Genomic DNA, 20,465 nt, shown 5'->3' with positions numbered 1-20,465 from the left:
TTATGAAACACTTAACACGCTATCAGTGCAGTGTCAATACAGGTAGTGAGTGGCTCATACACTCACTGAGGCGTAATTTACTCATCACTATCACTATACATAATTTGTAACAAAAGTTGTGCATAGGTGTTAAAGCAGATTTAGTTTGTGTAATTTATTTTGTTTTTAAAAAGACACAGCATATTTATAAGGGAGCTTTTAAGTTCCTCAATTAATCTATGTAACACATATTTGGATCTTTACATGCCTTGGAAAATCTTCTTAATGTAGGTTTGTTACGTATATTAATTATTTTGATCTGTTTATCTGCAGAATGTCCCATGACAGGATGGAGTGTTTGGTCTCCATGCTCATGCGAGTCTCAAAGGCAGCAGCGATACCGTGTAGCTGTCACACCAGCCACTAGGGGACAGCAGTGCTCTCCTGTAGAAACAGAGAGCAGGCCGTGCAGCCTCAGTCACTGTGATGAAGGTGAGTGCTCAGTAAGAAGAGAGTACTTGTGATGATCTTGCTTATCTAACTACTCTTTTTAACCCTTTGTCAGAATGTGAAGCCCCATTTGAGTTCTCCTCATGTGGCTCCCCTTGTGACAAGCTTTGTGAACTTCATGGACGTACAGATCTGTGCTCGGGTGTCAGGGAGTGTACACCCGGCTGCTACTGCCCTACGGTAATCTCACAGCTGAATTCATTATGTATCGGGAAGAGCTTCACATCACAGAGTGGACATCTCTAACTTGAGAGACCTTACTGTGCTTGTGAGGAGTCATATAATTTAACGGCACAAGGAACAAAGAAGTATTCCTTCTGTTTGTGAAGAGCATCCTGTCAATTAACATACTTTTCTGTGCAATGATGCTAGCTTCCCTAAACCATCATCCTTTAAAGGTACCATATGTAGTAATGTGGCCAAAAACGGTACTGCAACCACGGTCAAAATTCTGTAGTCCCCTCCCACTCTTCATGACTGAGGTTGCCAGATACGCAGCCGAATCCGAATCCTACTCCAAGTAACTTCAAATGGAAATCGACGAGTCCTACGCAGTAGGTTTCTCTTGTTTATGCTTCTTGCAAGATGGTTTACTAAGTAATTATGCCACATTTTACTGATGCCGATTAGCCAAATGTATTTGTAAAGTTATGCAGCAATATTTTTGTAGGGAGTCGGGACAGATTGTTGGCTTTACCCTGCTAAAATGACTAGTTTGACCGCACGGACCACCATCAAAATAATTCTATATAATAATATATAATATTACATATCGCATAGGCCTACTTTGATGGCAAGCCAAGGCCAACAGTAAAATTACCGCCACGTTTCGTTCAGCATAACTCCATGTTGCATCAAACATGACACACTGCATTCTCTTCCATGTACACACATCACCATCTTTCAGTGCAGAGGGCGATTCTGTGAGTCAACCCACGTTACGCAAATACCACGTTACGCATATATCATATAGCCTACTACCATGTAAATACACAAAGTAGAAAATCGTTACATGTAATGCATTATATTGTCCCAAGCAAATACCACCCCATATGTGCCTGATGAACATACAGTACCAGAAACCGCAATTAGCCGTGCTAATGTTGGAACGCATTTCCTCAGCGTATCAGTATATTGAGAACTAACTAGGCACTGACACTACCCATATCCACATAGGTTTTATTTGTTGAAATTATATTTTGCCCTGTCAGTTGGATGACACATCAACATACAGGCTAACGGGCATATATTTCCCCTGTTAGCCTATATGTCGATATGTCATTGACCGGGCTAGCATGCTTAGCATTACACTAGTGTAATGATGCTTCGCTCCTAAGCATTCATTGCACGAACATACTAGCTTTGTTAGACAAGATCATAGACTGTATTGGACAATATAATTTACATAGAAAATGTCCATTTCCATTTATCACAAGTAGTAAGAAAACATAAATGCCTGACTTACCTATCAAGGACGAAACTACCAAGTTTAGCGTCAGATGAAAAAATCCTCTCCGCCTTCAATCGTCTCCATCTTTCAAATCCTTGTTTTGTTCCTGGCTTTGTCCTGAATAAGTTGAGAATCGTAACGACGCCTTTTAGATTTACTAAGGTCTGACATGTTTAGTAACTTTACCAGTGGCAGTAGCCGGACGAAGAGGGAGATGCGTAACTGGCAACCTGGATGTGACACACTCACAGACTTTTTAATTGGTCAAACGTTGGAGGGCGGGGCATCGAAATGAAAACAATACGATTTTGGGGCTGTGAATCAAATTTTGAAATGAGCATATCCCGGCTGAACTACCGTTATAAGTTATAGAGGTTTTCGAAAAGAACATGATTTATTAATGCTTTTTGACATATCAGAGCCATTTAGTGATGACTTGACATGAAATTCTTACATATGGGACCTTTAAGTCACAGGTGTGAAAATCAGCCTTAACTAATCCAGCAGCTCAAGAAATGGAATTGCTGGATTGAAAATACGTTTCTACTATCTTTATATTTGACAGTTCAAATATGTTTACCCACACATGAGATATTATCTCGCTCCATCTTCTGCAAAGCATCATTTACAATCCAACATTACCTTTCCCTAACTCAAAGCTGATGCAGCAGCAGCAGCTTTCGTAGCTAGCATTACACTTCCTTTCAACCGTTGCCGGTGGCGCTGTGTCACTACGCCAAAAAAGTATAATGCACATCAGGATTGTGAATGATAAGCAACATTTAAAAAAAAAAAGAAAGTGTTTTTTCTTTTAACACACACATAAATCATATAGCCTACGACCATGTCAATACACGAAGTAGAAAATAATTACATGTAATGCATTATATTGTGCCAAGCAAATGGTGTCGTGAATGTGTTTGTTTACTTTTTCTGTAGTTTACTTTCACTTTAGTTGATGCAACACAATATTACACATTGGTATAAAAAATATTTAAAATCAAATGCAAGGTCAATTACTAACAATAACATCAAGATTGGATTATACAGCTATATGATTCACATCCATAACCTGATAGCGACCACTTTATACTGTAAGTGATCTTAAAAATGGTATGTTTATCATGTAAAATTGTTAATATGAAGTCATTTTATATATTTAAGAAATACTTTCCGCACTGTGAGCATGTGATGGCAGCACAGCATGCAGATTTCAACATAAATCATATCATACACTGACTGACTTCCTTGTCGCCAATTATAACAAATTGAACCATCACCAGCAGCCTTGAAGAAGAACCAACCCTGTGATCCATATCTAATAATATACAGCCTTTTCGACCCAGTGAATTATGAAAATAATTGTTTCAAGAACAATGTGGGACCGATTGGACTGTACGAACATTTTAAATACAGTTTCTTCCATATAATGTTTTTTATGCTTCCAACTTATTTTTATTCAGATGGCTGTACTGTGTGAAAGCACACATATATTGAAGCAACATCAATTTAAGAATTGACATATGGCATGTGTTGCTAATATATCAGCTCAAATATGTGCTGACAATTTTGTCGTGTTATTTGGCTCTGTTAGTGAGCTCTCAGCTTTGATTTATTGCAAAAAGCTTGGAGGTAGACTGATCACACACACACAGGTAATGAAATATGGAGCATTAAGCTGATCCTTGCAGCTATAAGATGTGACAGCACTAGTGACTGTAATAACTTTACAGTCATGGCTTACCATTTATGCAAGACATAAATCATTGAATATTATGAAATGCATACAATTGTATTGTCAATGATACTGATTGTTTCACACTTAAGTGTGTTAAGGACACAATTGATTTCATGAAAGTGTGTTGTTGTCCCTACAGGGTTTGCTGCAGCAGAATGGTAGTTGTGTACCTTCAGAGCTGTGTGGTTGCATCTACTTGCAGCACCAAGCTGCAGGACAACCACTCACACCTGTCACTGTTCCTCAGGGGGCCACCATCACCCTCGGATGTAGTACCTGGTCAGTTCCTATGTCAATTGTACATATGCAATCTTATACATGTTGTTTGTATCTGAAATAATGGAGTTTATTTATTGATCTGTGCCTATATCTTTTATAGCCTTTGCTATGATGGGACTTTAGAGTGTGACATGAGAGAGTGTGAAGGTAAGATCATACACTGGAACATGTTTATGTTGAGGCCTCCCACTTTATAAACCAAAACTAGTCATTATTACCTGTAAGGCAAGCCCTTGGCTAAATTCCTATTTTTTTGAGGCCCCACCCATTCCAATTGTTTTTCACAAATTGTTTGGAACGATTGTTGATCATTTTATTCATCCAAAACATTTAATTTGATTAATGTTTTGTACTAAAACAGATTCATGGGAAATAAATTGTATAATAACTACTTTTTAGTGCAGAATACAGTGTTCCCGTGGGTCATTAAAAAGCACTAAAAGTAATTAAAGGGATTTTATGAAAATAACAGCCTTAAAAATTGCTTTTTTTTTTTAAACATGTCCTGTCAGGCAAATCATATAGATGTAGATGGCCATATCTGCTGTACAGATTTACCTAACAAAAGAGATGTGTGGGATACTTCTTTTTTGTATTTGACTTTGTTGTGAAACGGACCGGAGCAGGAGGTGATATAAAGAGGGAAAAAAGAAGACCTAGTGGGAAATTACGGGAATAAGACAGAGGGACAACAACAACAACAACAGAACAACATCAGCAAATACGATATGTAAAAATATGGTACGAAAAATTCAAGCAAATAAGCAGTTAGTGGAGTAACTATTAATAACACAGAAATGGCAATGAACATTATATACAAATTATATTGTTATTTTACAAATAGAATGATAAAAATACCAATACAAATAACACTACAATTGTTTCAAATGCAACAATACATAAATGTAATGAATACTTGAATTACAAAAGAAAGGAGGAATGGAGGGTACGGAAATTACATTAAAAAACATTAAGTTCCATGTCCAGAGGCATTAAAAAAATTATTACAATTGTAAGCCATGATCGAATTTATATAATGATAAGTGAAAATGAACTCAACTTTGCTGTCATTGATAAATTGCTACGTCAGTGTTTCTTTTTTTGTCTGGCTTTTCAAACTGGAGACAAGAGGCCTCACTCTGTGCATGGCTCTCAGCACCTAAACACATTTATTTGATACTAAAATTACATGAACGGAGTAAGCCTCTTGTCAGTCATCCACAATCTTTGTTTCGGTTTGAGCAGGCGAGACCTACTTGCAATTCTCTTTCACACATTTTCCTGTCCTTTGATGTTAGAGTTGGAACTAATCTTTTTAATACAACTGTCACTTTTAATATGCACATTGCTTCACAACTGTAGGAGAAGACGTTCGCGAAAGTGGGCTGTATGAACCCGGAAATGATGTCGTAACAAGCTGACCAATCACGGTTCTTTTTCCCCCTAAATTTATTTCAACAACAATAGCCAATCCATCCATTTTCTACGGACGGTCCCTTTCAGGGTCGCGGGGGGGCTGGAAGTCAGGGTATACCCTGGACAAGTTGCCAGCTCATCACAGGGCCAACACAGATAGACAACCATTCACACTAACTTGCACACACTCGGGCCAATTTAGTGTCGCCAATGACACACAAACTTTAAACAATCACAACAAGTAAAAAAAAATGTTTCAAAACACTTTTTCAAAATGTGTACATAGAAATTATTTTTCTCTATAATTTTCAAACAGTAATTAAGAAACTGCAACAAAACTACCATAAGGAAATAGTAAACAAAAGAAAGATGAAACATGTGCAAGAGATAACAAATGACAATAGAACAAAAAAAATAAATCCATCATTTTTAAATTGTTTTATTTTGTCTTTGATGGAAATTGTCTTAATATTGTCTTTTAGTGTGGAAAGTTTTCATGACCTTTTTGTTTTCTTCGTTACCATAAGTGAATGCTGTTTAAAGCCCGTACGTCGATGGTAAACCCAGAGAGGAGTTTTGCAGTGTATGCTGAAAGACTGCCAAACCTGGCTAAATGGGCAGCAACGTGGTGAAATCACAAATTCTATTAGCTAATCATAAGTCGGCGATTAAAGGCAGGCAGTAGTAAACGATGTCAAATATCTTTGGCGTCACCAACAAAGCAACTTCTGCTGTATAAAATAAATGAAAATAGAAATAAATTCTCACCTTAAACAGTCTTGTTAGCCAATTCTAATTCGCTAGAGAGTTACAGTTAATGCATACTTTTAAACAATTCAAGAATATCATTGTCAAGTGCTTACAATTATATATACAGACAATTGTAAGCTTTTGACTCTACAGTATATAGTAATTATCTTTACTAAGACATGGGCATTAAATGTATTTTAAGCAGCATTAAAAATACATTTAAAATCATTCAATTAGACCTGCTGTTACCTGCAGGAACCCTGTAATAACAAATAATTGATACTTAAAAGTCTTAAAAGTGCTTACAATTCCAACACTAACACTGAGGGACAGTGATAATGTCAAGGGAAATTTGCCATAATATTCTTATCATTGACAGAGTAGGAAGGGGTTAGGAATACGCTCATTTAAATGCACTTATTCATGCAAAACGTGGCCCCCCAAATTAATAACAATTGCTGGGTTGCACATGACGTCACATCCGTTTTTCTTCTTTGCGGCTTAATTGACATGATGGAGTTAGAGCGTAGCATGTGAGAGTGAGTGTAGAGTTTGAGCTGAAAAGGTTGTATTGCTGTACTGTTCTTGGGTGTTCCAGTCGTTCTAATAGAGGGATGGGAAAAAGCTTTCATTGGGTTCCAAAAGAAGTGGTTCATAGAGGTAAAAAAGTCGGAGAAAATACAAAAGTGTGTCAAAGGATCACTTTCAACCCAATCGGACCAAGCTCGTGTCTGCAGCGATCACTTTGTAAAATGTTTGTTTGAACATTTGATTTGTTTAAGAAACTTTCTGTGATGCAATCGAGTTCATTCTCTACTGTCATGTCTGTGTAATCATGTTTTGTTTTAGTCATGTTTTGTTTTGTTTAGTTATTGAACTCTTTAGTTTCTGGCTTTTCACTCCCTTGTCTTGTTTCTATGATTACCCATTAGTTTTCACCTGTCACGTCACGCACCTGTTTCACGTTTTGAGTCACGCACCTGTTTTCGTTAATCATGTCGGTAGTATTTAAGTTCATTGTTTTCAGTTCGTCGTTCTGGCGAAATCCCGGATTCATACCCCTGTCACACTTTTACCTCTGCGCACTTCATAGTCCATGCCAAGTAAGTTTTTTTGTTTATTAATGCCACAGTTAGTGTTTTTGTTTAATTGTTCAGTTTTTTGCCCTCGTGCAAGTCTTTTTGTTTCGTTAGTCAAGTTTGTACATCCGCCTTGAGCGCGCTTTTTGTTCCTTTGAGTGTTATAAATAAATATAAATAAATATGTATTTACCTTCACGCCATGACCAGTCCAGCTTTACTTGCATCTCGGGAAAACAAACACACCATAGTCCACGTCTTGACAGATTTCGCCAGCAAGATAGTTTTTCCGCGAGAAAGTTGGACAGTTTGGACGAGGCAACGTGGGAGGACCTCCGCGCCATGGAAGCCGAGACGCTTCGCTATTCCCCCATGGAGCGCAAGGATCTCATTTGGGGTCCTGGCGGCAAACTGGTGCTGATGAGCTCCGTGTGCCATGGCAACGCTAACGCGTCACCCCAGCCACGGAAGCACCGCCAAAGGAGAGGGACGTCAGGAAGAACTTCCGCGAGCCGGCAGGACACGCCGCTCCCACCAGCCCCGCCCCCTCCGGGCGGAAGCAAGCAGCAGTCTGCCCGGCTTCCCCAGGATGACATCACAGACCAGGATTTTTTTTTCAACTCTTTAACTTTTGATCACCCGCCTCCAACAAAAGACTCAAAGACCATGATTCAACACTACCAAAATATGATTTTGAACATTAGATCCTGTCAAGCCAATCCACCCAAATTTCATGCCCCGCCCCCCAGGACTCAAGCCACGCCCAAGTCACAAAAAAATTTTTTTTCACCCACTCAATCCCAGGTACAAAAAAGACATTTTGGACAATTTAAAGGGGAAGTTTCTGCCCCCCTCCTGTCCTCCCTCCGCCCACCCCTAGAGAGAGTTCCAGACCGCAGGGAGCGCGTCTGGTATCCGCCCCTGGGAATTGTTCAGGTGGGGTGGCTCAGCATCACCATGCCAAGCCACAGCCTCCAGCACGGCCGCCACCACCAGTCTTTCGACCTGCCAAGCCACAGCCTCCAGCACGGCCACCACCACCGGTCTTTCGGCATGCCAAGCCGCAACCCCCAGCTAGGCCACCTCCACCTGCACCAAAGCTAGCACCAGTAGCAGCTCCACGCCAAGCTCCAGTGCTGCCAGTAGCAGCTCCACGCCAAGCTCCAGTGCTGCCAGTAGCTTCACCACGCCAAGCTCCACTGCTGCCAGTAGCTTCACCACGCCAAGACCCACCACGCCAAGCTCCGGTACCAGCTCCACGACGCCAAGTGCCGCCAGTCGCAGCTCCACGTCAAGTGCCGCCAGTCGCAGCTCCACGTCAAGTGTCGCCAGTCGTAGCTCCACGTCAAGTGCCGCCAGTCGCAGCTCCACGTCAAGTGCCGTCAGTCGCAGCTCCACGTCAAGTGCTGCCAGTCGCAGCTCCACGTCAAGTGCCGCCAGTCGCAGCTCCACGATGCCAAGACCCGCCATGCCAAGACCAAGACCCGCCATGCCAAGACCAAGACCAAGACCCACGCCTAGACCAAGATCAAGACCCACGCCTAGACCAAGACCCACGCCAAGACCAAGACCAAGACCCACGCCAAGACCAAGACCCGCCGAGCTTCCGCGCCTGCCACGATGATGACGCGCCTGCCTTCTCGTCAGCCACGGATATGGCCGCTACCTGGTCGTCCGCCACGCCAAGTGCGCCCACCTGCTCGTCGGCCACGAATGTGGCCCATCCCGGGTCGCCCACCTCGCCTGCTGCAGCGGCGTTCCACTCGCCGCCGCCACATGACTATGCCTCGGTGGATTCGGGGCCACTTGGTCTGGCGACCCACCGCCATGTCCCCGTCCCGCCCTCCCATGACTCTTGTTAATTTTATTTCTTTTGGACATCTGGGATCTGTCCGTAAGGGGGGATTCTGTCATGTCTGTGTAATCATGTTTTGTTTTAGTCATGTTTTGTTTTGTTTAGTTATTGGACTCTTTAGTTTCTGGCTTTTCACTCCCTTGTCTTGTTTCCATGATTACCCATTAGTTTTCACCTGTCACGTCACGCACCTGTTTCACGTTTTGAGTCACGCACCTGTTTTCGTTAATCATGTCGGTAGTATTTAAGTTCATTGTTTTCAGTTCGTCGTTCTGGCGAAATCCCGGATTCATACCCCTGTCACACTTTTACCTCTGCGCACTTCATAGTCCATGCCAAGTAAGTTTTTTGTTTATTAAAGTGTTTTTGTTTAATTGTTCAGTTTTTTGCCCTCGTGCAAGTCTTTTTGTTTCGTTAGTCAAGTTTGTACATCCGCCTTGAGCGCGCTTTTTGTTCCTTTGAGTGTTATAAATAAATATAAATAAATATGTATTTACCTTCACGCCATGACCAGTCCAGCTTTACTTGCATCTCGGGAAAACAAACACACCATAGTCCACGTCTTGACATCTACTATATTAGTAGTTTTTGAGATCAGAATTAAATGTAAAGAAAGGACAAGCAATCGCATTAGTTTGTGTTCTTTTGTGGTTGCTATGCCTAAATATAACTACGAAGACCTGCTTGTGCAACTAAACTAAAGTCACGTTAAGTCCTCGTAATAAATATTGTGATTGTTGGTCCAATTCACCGTATTTTCATTGTCGATTTTCATAACAGAAACTAAAAGCTTAGTTGTTGTTGTGCAGAACAGCTAAGTGCTTTATTCAACACGGATGGCCACATTATAGCGTCTTTGGTGATATTCGTTAGACTCAAGAAAATATCCTTAGTAGTATTAATTAACGAGATGAATAAATCTCTCGTAGGCTCAACAACATATACTGAATCTTGATATCGCAAGCAAACATTGCTGAACAACAAGGGCATCTATAGCTAAGTAATGAGACAAAATATGAACTTCACATCATAAAAACAACTGCAGACATGAATTGTAGATGAAACTAATATTTGTAGCAGGAAATGAACTGCAAACAAACTTATCCTTGTTCTCATTAGCGCCACGATCACAGCAGCACGGTACTCGTTATGTCAATCAAATACGTTACTGAGCAATGCACGAATAAATCCAACGTTGGCTTTCATGGAATACGGCGTAATTTGTGGACCCCTCAGATGTAAAGACATGATGTGCCTCCAATCTTTTCTTCTCTAAATCCGTGTGACTGTCATATGAAGTGAGGTAGTAGTGAGCACTAACATCTTGGTGATGATAAATGTTTTAAATCTTTAAAAAATATATATTTTTTAAGAGTGTAAAAATCAACTCCATCTTATTTTAAATATTTTTTCATGATCGCTTGTATATTTGCCTCTAAATCTTTCAAAATACGCCCAAATCTGCTCTGATGCAGGTAAAAAACACAGTAGCCTAATGGGATTCTAGTCTTGACCATCGCCTGAAACCCAGGAGTGCCTCTAGGTCATGTGATTGCAACCCAGCAATAAATGAATTTAGGTTAATACAACCTTGCTTTTATTTTGAAGCTGGACGTGAGTGTGTGCATGTTTTAATGGTGTGTACCTAGACAGTTGTTATGTTGCTGCTTAGCGCTAATGATGACATTAACAATGCTATGCACATTTAATGTCAACACAAGCATTCCATGTATGTCGATGTCAACTTTAGCAGGCACTTTTTTACTAATAGGAAGATGATGGACCAGGACTTGATGAGTGGGTCCACATCGATGGGGTGTCGACATGAGCGTGTTTTACTGTATACACATTTCCCGTTGGAACAAGACTTTACATTTTATGACGTTTTATGCATATTTTTATCAGTTGTTCTCAGTGAGTGGTCAGAGTGGACCCCCTGCTCGCCCTGCATGCCCTCCTCCTCCCTGCCCCCGACCAGCTCCCTACTTGAATGGGCCGTGAATGGCAGTAAAATGATCTCAGTCCAGAGGCGCTTCCGGGCTTGTTTGGACTTTGATTCTGGTTTTCCAGTGTCTGAAGAGCAAGCCAAAAGCCGATGTCCACAACTACAGGAAGAGGACAGGCTGTGCTACGATGCTCGCATTTGCCAGGGTATGTTTGCGAAAAAGCACATTCTTTATTTTGTTTTTATTCCATGAGTGTTTTGTCTATATCGTGTGAATTTTTTTTGTTTTGATAACAAAGATGCTGAATTGAAGGACTTTGAGAATAGAACCTTGGGGAACACCACATGCACATTTAGTTTTTTGTACAGTTTTATTTTCATTGTGTGAAATTTCATTTCTATCTACCACAAACCTGGGTGGAAATGACCAAAATATCTCATTGAACAGCTTAGGGAAGTGAATCCTTTAAATATCAAGTATTTATCAGGATATCTGTTGTTTTTAAGTATATAAACAACATGTAAATTGGTTGTAATATTGTTTCAGATGTGTGTCAGTGGAGTGCATGGAGTACATGGACAGTGTGTGCCGAGCCATGCAGTGGGGGAGTCAGGCAGCGCTACAGGCGGCCTCTGGCCTCACCTCCAGGACCACGATGTGGCAGCCAGCAGACACAAAGCCAGAGCTGCAACACAGGACTTTGTCCAGGTACACCAACAAAGAATAATATTTACCAATCCAGTCTACTGTTTAAAAAGTCAGGTTTTTCAATAATAGTAATACAAATAATAATACATTTATTTTATAAGGTGCCTTTCAAGGCACTCAAGGTGGCCATACAGCACTTAAAAGCAGTTAAAAATTGCAATCCAGCCATCCATTTTCTACCGCTTTTCCCCTTCGGGGAGGTGTGTGCTGGAGCCTATCTCAGCTGCATTCGGGCGGAAGGCGGGGAACACCCCGGACAAGTCGCCACCTCAATGCAGGCAATCAAACAGTTAAAATGTAAGCATAAATAAAACTTGAAACATAGCAAAAACAGGGTTTCCCCCAGATTGCCAATATTGCTGGGTTGCAATCACGTGACATAGAGGTACTTCCGGGTTTCAGGTGGAGGGCAAGAGTCCCATTAGAGTAGGGGTGTCAAAGTCAAGGCCCGCGAACCGTATCTAAATTATCTATGGCCCCGGTATTAGAACTGGCCCGCAGGCCACAGCCGCCTGCTGCTGTTTTACACGCACCAATACTCCATCAGTGTAGGCGCTAGGAATTTTTAAAGTTTTTTAAAGTAAGTTTTTGGGGTCCCGCTTTTTTGTAACCGTTTTGAAAACAAATGATAAATGTATGCATTATCCTGTTATATCTCACATTATATATTGTGTTTTGGAAAAAGGTTGTCATAAACGTTACTTAATTCATTTTAAAAAATTATAAAAAAGAAAACAAATTTTAATGCATATGTAAATGTATTCAGTTAGAAACATTCATTCACTTTCTTCTTTCCTTAATGGATCTAAACTTTACCGATGCCGGTAGTTTTTTCTATATTTTTTTTGTAATATTTTCAGAATGTTAGTTCTATTTTTGGCCAAAGTAAGACAAAGAAAACAATCTGAAGTTGTCTTTATTTTTTTGTTTTGATGCCATGATTTTAATAGTCCGGCCCGCGTGTGCACAGATTTTCCTCCATGCGGCCCCTGATCTAAAATGAGTTTGACACCCCTGCATTAGAGGATTACTTTATTTTCCTGCATCAGTGCAACATTGAGCATATTATAAAAGGTTTAGAGGCAAGTATACACACTATCATGAAAAAATATTGAAATAGGATGGTGTGGATTTATACACTTTTCAGAAAAAATATATTCTAAAGATTTAAATCATTCGACGTCACCGAAGTCGACTGTTCAAGGTACTGCTCAAACACACTTCCTTTTACACTCACAAGTCTTAAAAGTAGAAAAGATTGGAGGCACATCATGTCTTTACAGCTGAAGGGGTCCACGAATTAAGCATTAATCCGTGAAAGACAATGTTGGACTTATTCGTGCATTGGTAAGTACCGTATTTGATTGACATAACGAGTGTCGTATTGCTGTGGTCGTGATGCTAATGAGAAAAAGGATAAGTTTAGTTTTTGCTGGGTTTCCAGATTTCTTTTTCATAGTACAAATATTTTTCTGCCATCTACAATTAATGTCTGCAGCTGTTTTAATGGTGTGAAGTTCATAATTTGTTTAATTATTTAGCTATAGATGTCCTTGTTGTTCAGCAATTTTTGATAGCAATATCAAGATTCAGTATATGCTGTTGAGCTTACGAGTTTATTAATACTATTAAGGATATTTTCTTGAGGCTAACCAATAGCATCAAAGACGCTATAATGTCGTCATCCGTTTTGAATAAAGCACTTGACTTTCCTGCACAACAAAAACTAAGCTTTTAGTTTCTGTTATGAAAATCGACCAAGAAAATACAATGGATTGGACCAACAATGACAATATTTATTACGAGGACTTAATATGACATTAGTTTATTTGCATAACCAGGTCATCATAGTTATATTTAGGCATAGCAATCACAAAAGAACACAAACTGATCTATTGTCCTTTATTTACGTTTAGTTCTGCTCTCAAACATTATTAATGAGTAGGGAATTAACTCGATTGCATCCCAGAAAGTTTTGTTTAGCTAGATTTCCCTGTTGTTTAGCAATGTTTGGTTTCCAACATTATTTAGCGATATCATGATTTAGTATGCTGATGAGGCTACAAGATATTTATTAATGTAGTTTGTTAATACTATTAAGGCTATGTTGTTGATGCTAACTAATAGCTTCTAAGACGCTACAGCGAGGTCATTCGTGTCGAATGAAGCCCTTGGCTTTCCAGCACAACAACAACAAAAAAGCTTTTAGTTTGTGCTATGAAAATTGACAACAAGAATACGGTAGATTGGACCAAAAATTACAATATTTATTAATAGGACTGAACATGATATTAGTTTATTTCTACAATCAGAGGTCTTCGTAGTTGTATTTAGGCATAGCAACCATAACATAACTTAAAAAAACACAGACAAACTAATGTAATCTCTTGTCCTTAATTTAGGCTTAGTTCTGCTCTCAAAAACTGCATATATAGTGAAGAATAAACCCGATTGCATCACAGAAAGTTTCTCAAACCATTTCAGGCATATGGAATGTCTGTGAAAACGCAGAAATCTGCGTTTTTAAACAAACATTTTTGTGTCCGAATAAAACTTCCGCATTTTTTAATCAAGTATTGTTAAAATAAGATCTAAACAAAATTTGTTGAACTCTCGCCTCGCTGCAGATACTGTTCCTCTTGCATAAACTCCATACTGACTTCAGGATGGGGAGAATCAGAATCAGAATAGTTTTTATTGCCATTGTTTGAGAACGGGTTCACAAACTAGGAATTTTTCTTGGTGCAATCGTGCAACATAAAACACACATATATATATATAACACAGAATAGGTAATAAAATGAGCTGTAACTGAGCTATCAGATCTTGTTATTGTTCATGTGCCTGAAGGCCGAGGGGAAAAAATTGTTCAGGTGGTGGGAGGTGTGGGTCTGGATGGACCGTAGTCTCCTGCCTGAGGGGAGAGGGGAGAATAGTTTGGGTCCAGGGTGAGAAGAGTCAGCGGTGATCCGACCCACACGCCTCCTGGTCCTGGAGGAGAACAGGTCCTGGAGGGATGGGAGCTTGCAGCCAATAACCTTCTCAGCAGCACGTACGATGCGCTGCAGTCGATGCTTAACCCGTACTGTGGCGCCGGGGAACCACACGGTGATGGAGGAGGTGAGGATGGACTCCATGATGGCTGAGTAAAACTGCACCAGCATCTCGGTCGGCACCTTAAGTGTCCTCAGCTGCCGCAGGAAGTACATCCTCTGCTGGGCCTTCTTGATGAGGGAGCTGATGGTCGGCTCCCACTTGAGGTCCTGGGTGATGGTGGTGCCCAAGAAACGGAAGGAGTCCACAATGGAGACCGGGGTGGGAGAGTCAATCAGGGTGAGGGGGGAAGGTGGGGCTGTGACTTTCCTGAAGTCCATGATCATCTCCACTGTTTTCTGGGCATTCAGCTCCAGGTTGTTGAGGCTGCACCAGGACGCCAGCCGGTCCACCTCTCTCCTGTAGGCGGACTCGTTGCCATCCGAGATGAGCCCGATGAGGGTAGTGTTGTCCGCAAACTTGAGCAGCTTTACGGACTGGTGACTGGAGGAGCAGCAGTTTGTATACAGGGAGAAGAGCCAGGGGGAAAGTACACAGCCCTGAGGAGTACCAGTGTTCGTGGTTCGACTGTCCTAGTTAAACTTCCCCAGCCGGACGTGCTGTCTTCGGTCCGTCAGGAAGTCATTGATCCAACTGCAGAGGGAGTCGGGCACACTGAGCTGGTAGAGCTTGTCCAGAGAGGTGTTAAAAATGTCAGCTAATCCGCGCCGTGTCTGAGGGTGGAGGGGGAGACACCAATCCGGCCCGGGGGCCTTCCGCGTGTTCAGCTTCAAGAACTGCCGGCGTACATCCTCCTCTCGGATGGAGAGGGCCTTTGATGAAGTCTTGTGATGTTCTTGGAGTCCTTTGATGTCCTTGGAGTCCTAGATGATCAAGCGCATCAAAACAAGCTAGCTCGTTAGCTTAACCATCTAGCTAGCTCACTTGTTGTCCCCTCCGTTCGCTTTCCAAGCTAGAACGTTGACGGCTGTCTACTTGGCTGCTAATCAAAATCGGATGAATACAATCCGAACATGGTTAGTTGTAGTTTTAGTAGCCACCGAGAAGTCCATCATGATCTTTGACATGATGAATGTAAACAGAGGTCACAAAGCCAGAAGTATATATAGTTATAGTGTAGAAATCCACCCAATTGCGGAAAATGTTGTCTTGATTTTTAAAAATGTATTTTGGGGTTTGCGTGGCAATACTTTGTGCTGATAAAAATGTTCTTCTTTTTTTCTCAATGTTCCTCTTTTTTTCTCAAAAAGGTGCTCACATCTCTGCAAAACAAATGTTCAAACAAACCTTCTACGAAGTGATCGCTGCAGACACGGGCATGGTCTGACTGCACTCCACAAGATGAAAGCTACATGTTTGAGAGCCATTTCCCTCGGCACACTTTTGTAATTTACCTGACTTTATTCAATTTTAGAACCACTTCTTTCGGGACTCTATAAAAGCTCTTTTCTATCTCACTCGAGTAGAACGGTTGGAACAGCACAGCAAAGCGCCATTTCCAGATGAAACGCTTTACTTAGTAACGCGTCTTGCACTTTATATATAACTAGGCTCAAGCTAACATATATTCAACCCAGCAATACTTGTGGGGCTGGGGGCTTGGCGAGGGCCGTGGCATATATGACAGCATCACATAATTTGCATTATTTGCGATGATGCATGTACAAAAGTATGTGATGCATATAGTTTTTTTATATAAAACAGTCCGACTATGGTGCATTGATTCTCCTGACAATACAATGACCAGATTTATGACAATATTGACTAGCAGGCGTTTGACCATTTTGTATCCAAGGTGAACGCTGTGAAGATCGGGGGCGGACCTACCAGGAGACATGTGCCAATCAGTGTCCTCGTAGCTGCACAGACTTATGGGAGCATGTCCAGTGTCTGCAGGGAGCTTGTTATCCTGGTATGGGCTTCAATTCTTTATGAATTATGACTGCCATTATCAAACTCATGCAGCATCTTGGCAACTTTTAGCAAAATAACTTAAGCATTTTTCCATAATTAAGATACATGATAGAACTTTGTAACCACGTGCTTTTCTTACTTTTTTACCATGTTGTGGATTTGGTGGAACACTATGGAAGTGCTCCTGCATATTTTAACAACCTGTTTACTTTGACGGCACTATACATGGTCGAACACTTTAAATGTCAAAGAAGTTATTTCTAGCAAAAAATGTTCAGTTAATGTTGACGTGTTGTGGAATTGTTAACTTCATCATTATCACTAAACAGCAACATAAGTACTGTCTAATTCACACAACAACTAATACAAAACACACTTTGATACAATACTCACCAGAAGGAAGTGTATTGCCATTGAGGTTGAAACATATCATTATCAAACATTATCACAACATTTGTTGGATATGAATATGAAATATCTTAAAAAACTAAAACATTGCTAAAAATATCGACAAATGGAGGAAAACATTGTCAACAAAACATAGGTTTAAAAATCCTTTATCATTGCATGCATTATCCTTTATATCTCCTTATGTCTCTGGACAAAGTCACAAGTAAATGTGCAAGCAATGCATAGTTTCAGTTTTATTTTTGGATTTCATTCCAGCATCAAAACAATCAGGCTATCTCGTTTCCAAATTCTAGAAATTCTGTTCTTCCTGGAATTCCACATTTTCCAGGCCCAGAAAATTCCCAATGAAATGATCAATCAATCAATTTTATTTGGAACATATTAAAAAATGTCGATGCACAAACAACAACCAACTTTTTGCTCAACTGGTTTAATGGTACAAGGAGTGGGAAATAAAACAGCTCGTCTGCTCCCACTACTGTGCCAGAGGAAGAATATGATATCCATAATCGTATGTGCATTAGTTAGTTAGTCAGTTAGTTAGTTATGATAATAACTGAAAAAGTAATTGGAGGATTTTGATGAAACTTTCAGAAAATGTAAGAAATGTGATAGGAAAAAAGTTATGGGATTTTGGGGCTGATCCGGATAATTTTTACTATGTTACCTTAAGTTTATGTTACAAGCTTCAACTTCTGTGTGTGTATCCCAGCAGGACATGGAAAAGCCCTGGTGATAGAGCTAGAAACCTAATAAATTTTATATTAATTGAAGAGCGGTTTAAAAATTCAATTCTATACTCAAAATCCATGCCAGGGGCGGACTGTGGTAGTGATCATGTCTCAGTTAGAGCAGTCATGAAAGTGAGACTCAAAAACATCCAAAAATATAAAAGAACTCCAAAATTGCAGTACCAAATTTTTAAACAGGACCAAGATCTTTGAAATAATTTTGCCACATCAGTGTCAAACAAATTTGAAATGTTAAACACATTTACAAATGCAGAAGACAGATGGAAAAAGATGCAAGAATATATAATCCAAACCACTGAAAAACGTTTTCCTGTTACTAAATTTAAACCACATGACTCAAGAAATTCTTGATTTATTGGACACACGGAGAGTATCAAATCAAAACAAAAGTGAGTACAACAAACTGGATAGGCTTATAAAGAAGAAATGCAACATAGCTAAAGAAGTCTGGATAAACTCACAATGCGAAGAAATAGAACAACACAAGGACACTGATAGCAAGTACATGCAGTAAAAGATCAAAGAAGTCAACGGGACGCAGGGCCCCTCAAAGTCAGGATGCATCAAATCAAAGGAAGGCAACATACTAATGGATAAGGAAGACATTCTGCCAAGATGGTCAGATTCTATTGAAGATGTATGCCATGATGACCGAAAGCCACCTCCAACTATAAGAAAAAAAAAATGAAAGGCCCACCCAAAACAGAAGATGAAGTGAAAAATGCCATGTCCAAAATGAAACATGATAAAGCAGTTGGAGCAGATAAAATACCAATTGAAGCACTCGAAGAAATTGGAACATCAAAGCTGACAAAACTGTTTAACATCATTTATGAAGACAGGCAAATTCCATCAGGTATGAAAAAATCTATTTTTATTACTTTGCCAAAGAAACCAGGAGCCACAGACTGTGATCAACATAGATTGATAAGCCTTATGAGTCATACCACCAACATTCTTCTCAGAGTACTGATGGCAAGAGCAAAGAATAAGATACATCCAGAGCTTTCAGCCACACATTTCGCTATATGCTATATTCACAATCCGTATGGTAATGGGGAGATCAATAGAAGTGCAAACGGATTTATACCTGTGTTTTATAGACTATTCCAAAGCATTCGATAAAGTGAAACATGAAAACCTTTTCCAACTCTTGAATGAGCTAGATATTGATGGGAAAGACCTGAGGATTATAAAAAAATCTGTACTGGGAACAAGAAGCAGCAGTCCGAATAGATGGTGAATGCAGTCAATTCAAAGCCGTTCAAAGGGGTGTTCGACAAGGTTGTGTACAATCTCCTGATCTGTTTAACATCTACAGTGAAATGATCCTATGTAACATCAATCATCAAGATGGTATAACAATTGGAGTAATTAATGTTAACAACCTCAGATATGCAGATGACACTGTGCTGGTGGCAGACTCTGAAGAAAAACTACAGAACATCTTGAACAGAGTAGTAGCCCACAGTGAAGCAAACGGACTGGCTCTAAAGCTCAACAAAACCGAATGCATAACAGTTTCCAGGAAACCACATCCACCTGCATGCAACATAACATGCAATAACAACAAAATAAAACAAGTGGATCAATTCAAATACCTCATTGTCACAGTAACATCTGATGGTTGGTGTGAAAAAAAGATAAACAAACGGATTGCCATGTGAAAAGACATCTTCAACAAATTAAATTTAAAAATAGAAACATCTCTATTGACACCAAACTCGGATTCCTCAAAACGTACGTATGGTCTGTCCTACTTTAGGGCTGTGAATGCTGGACTTTAAACAATCAACAACTGAGAAAATTAGAGGCATCTGAAATGTGGTTCTTCAGAAAAATACTCTGCATATCATGGACTGAAAAGAAAAGTAATGAAGAGGTATAGGCAAGGGCAAAAACAAGAAAATCTGTAATTGCAACGATTCGAAATAGCCAGCTGAAATTCCTCGGACATATAATTAGAAAAGACAGCTTAGAAAAACTGATGTTAACAGAAAAACTAGTAGGAAATAAATCTCCAGTTCGACAACGAACAACATATATCAACAGCCTAAGAAATTTTATCGGAAATATCAATAATATAGAACTCATACATAGAGCGGACGACAGAGAAGACTGGAGAGCACTGATCATCGATGCCTGCAAACAGGCCTGATACCCCATGATGATCCCAGCAGGCCCAAGACATTGATACAACGTTGATTATACATACACGTCCTTTAAAACTGACTTCGAAAACAATGTGGGAAAATAGTTGTATTTGTAAATTGAGACAAGGTTGTTGATGATCCACATTGTTGGTTGGAAAATTACCAAGTTTCAATGGTCAAATCAACGTCAAAACCTGACATTGAATAATTATCCTCAAAAAGCATGTTCTTTCAACGTTGTTTTGTGTTGTTTCGGAAATGACCAAAATGTAATGGTCAAATCAATGTCAGAAGCCGACATTGACATCAGGACCTAGTTTAACAAGTTTAAACAATGTTTCAATGTCCTGTGTCTGTTGGGGTGGTAGTTTCCTCGCCTCCACACACAGACAAATATAGTGTATAACTGACAATAGGGTTCACTCTTCTTTTTTCATTCTGCTTTAGATAACAAAAAAAGTTATTGTTTTT

General features: G+C 40.0%; 1 protein-coding gene across 1 annotated transcript in view; it reads left to right on the top strand.

Moving 5' to 3' along the window:
- Positions 1-20,465, top strand: part of sspo (SCO-spondin) — a 302,516-nt gene that overhangs the window by 220,379 nt on the left and 61,672 nt on the right. The window contains exons 93-99 of the mRNA XM_061964637.2: positions 313-471; positions 545-669; positions 3,817-3,956; positions 4,057-4,103; positions 10,962-11,207; positions 11,549-11,710; positions 16,560-16,676. Coding sequence (XP_061820621.2) covers positions 313-471; positions 545-669; positions 3,817-3,956; positions 4,057-4,103; positions 10,962-11,207; positions 11,549-11,710; positions 16,560-16,676 — 996 coding nt within the window. The remainder of the gene's footprint in view (positions 1-312; positions 472-544; positions 670-3,816; positions 3,957-4,056; positions 4,104-10,961; positions 11,208-11,548; positions 11,711-16,559; positions 16,677-20,465) is intronic.

The sequence above is a fragment of the Nerophis lumbriciformis genome, linkage group LG07 (assembly GCF_033978685.3).
Source record: "Nerophis lumbriciformis linkage group LG07, RoL_Nlum_v2.1, whole genome shotgun sequence".
Taxonomy (NCBI): Eukaryota; Metazoa; Chordata; class Actinopteri; order Syngnathiformes; family Syngnathidae; genus Nerophis; species Nerophis lumbriciformis.
Note: the sequence above shows the minus strand (reverse complement) of the source record. Positions and strands in the feature narration are given on the sequence as shown.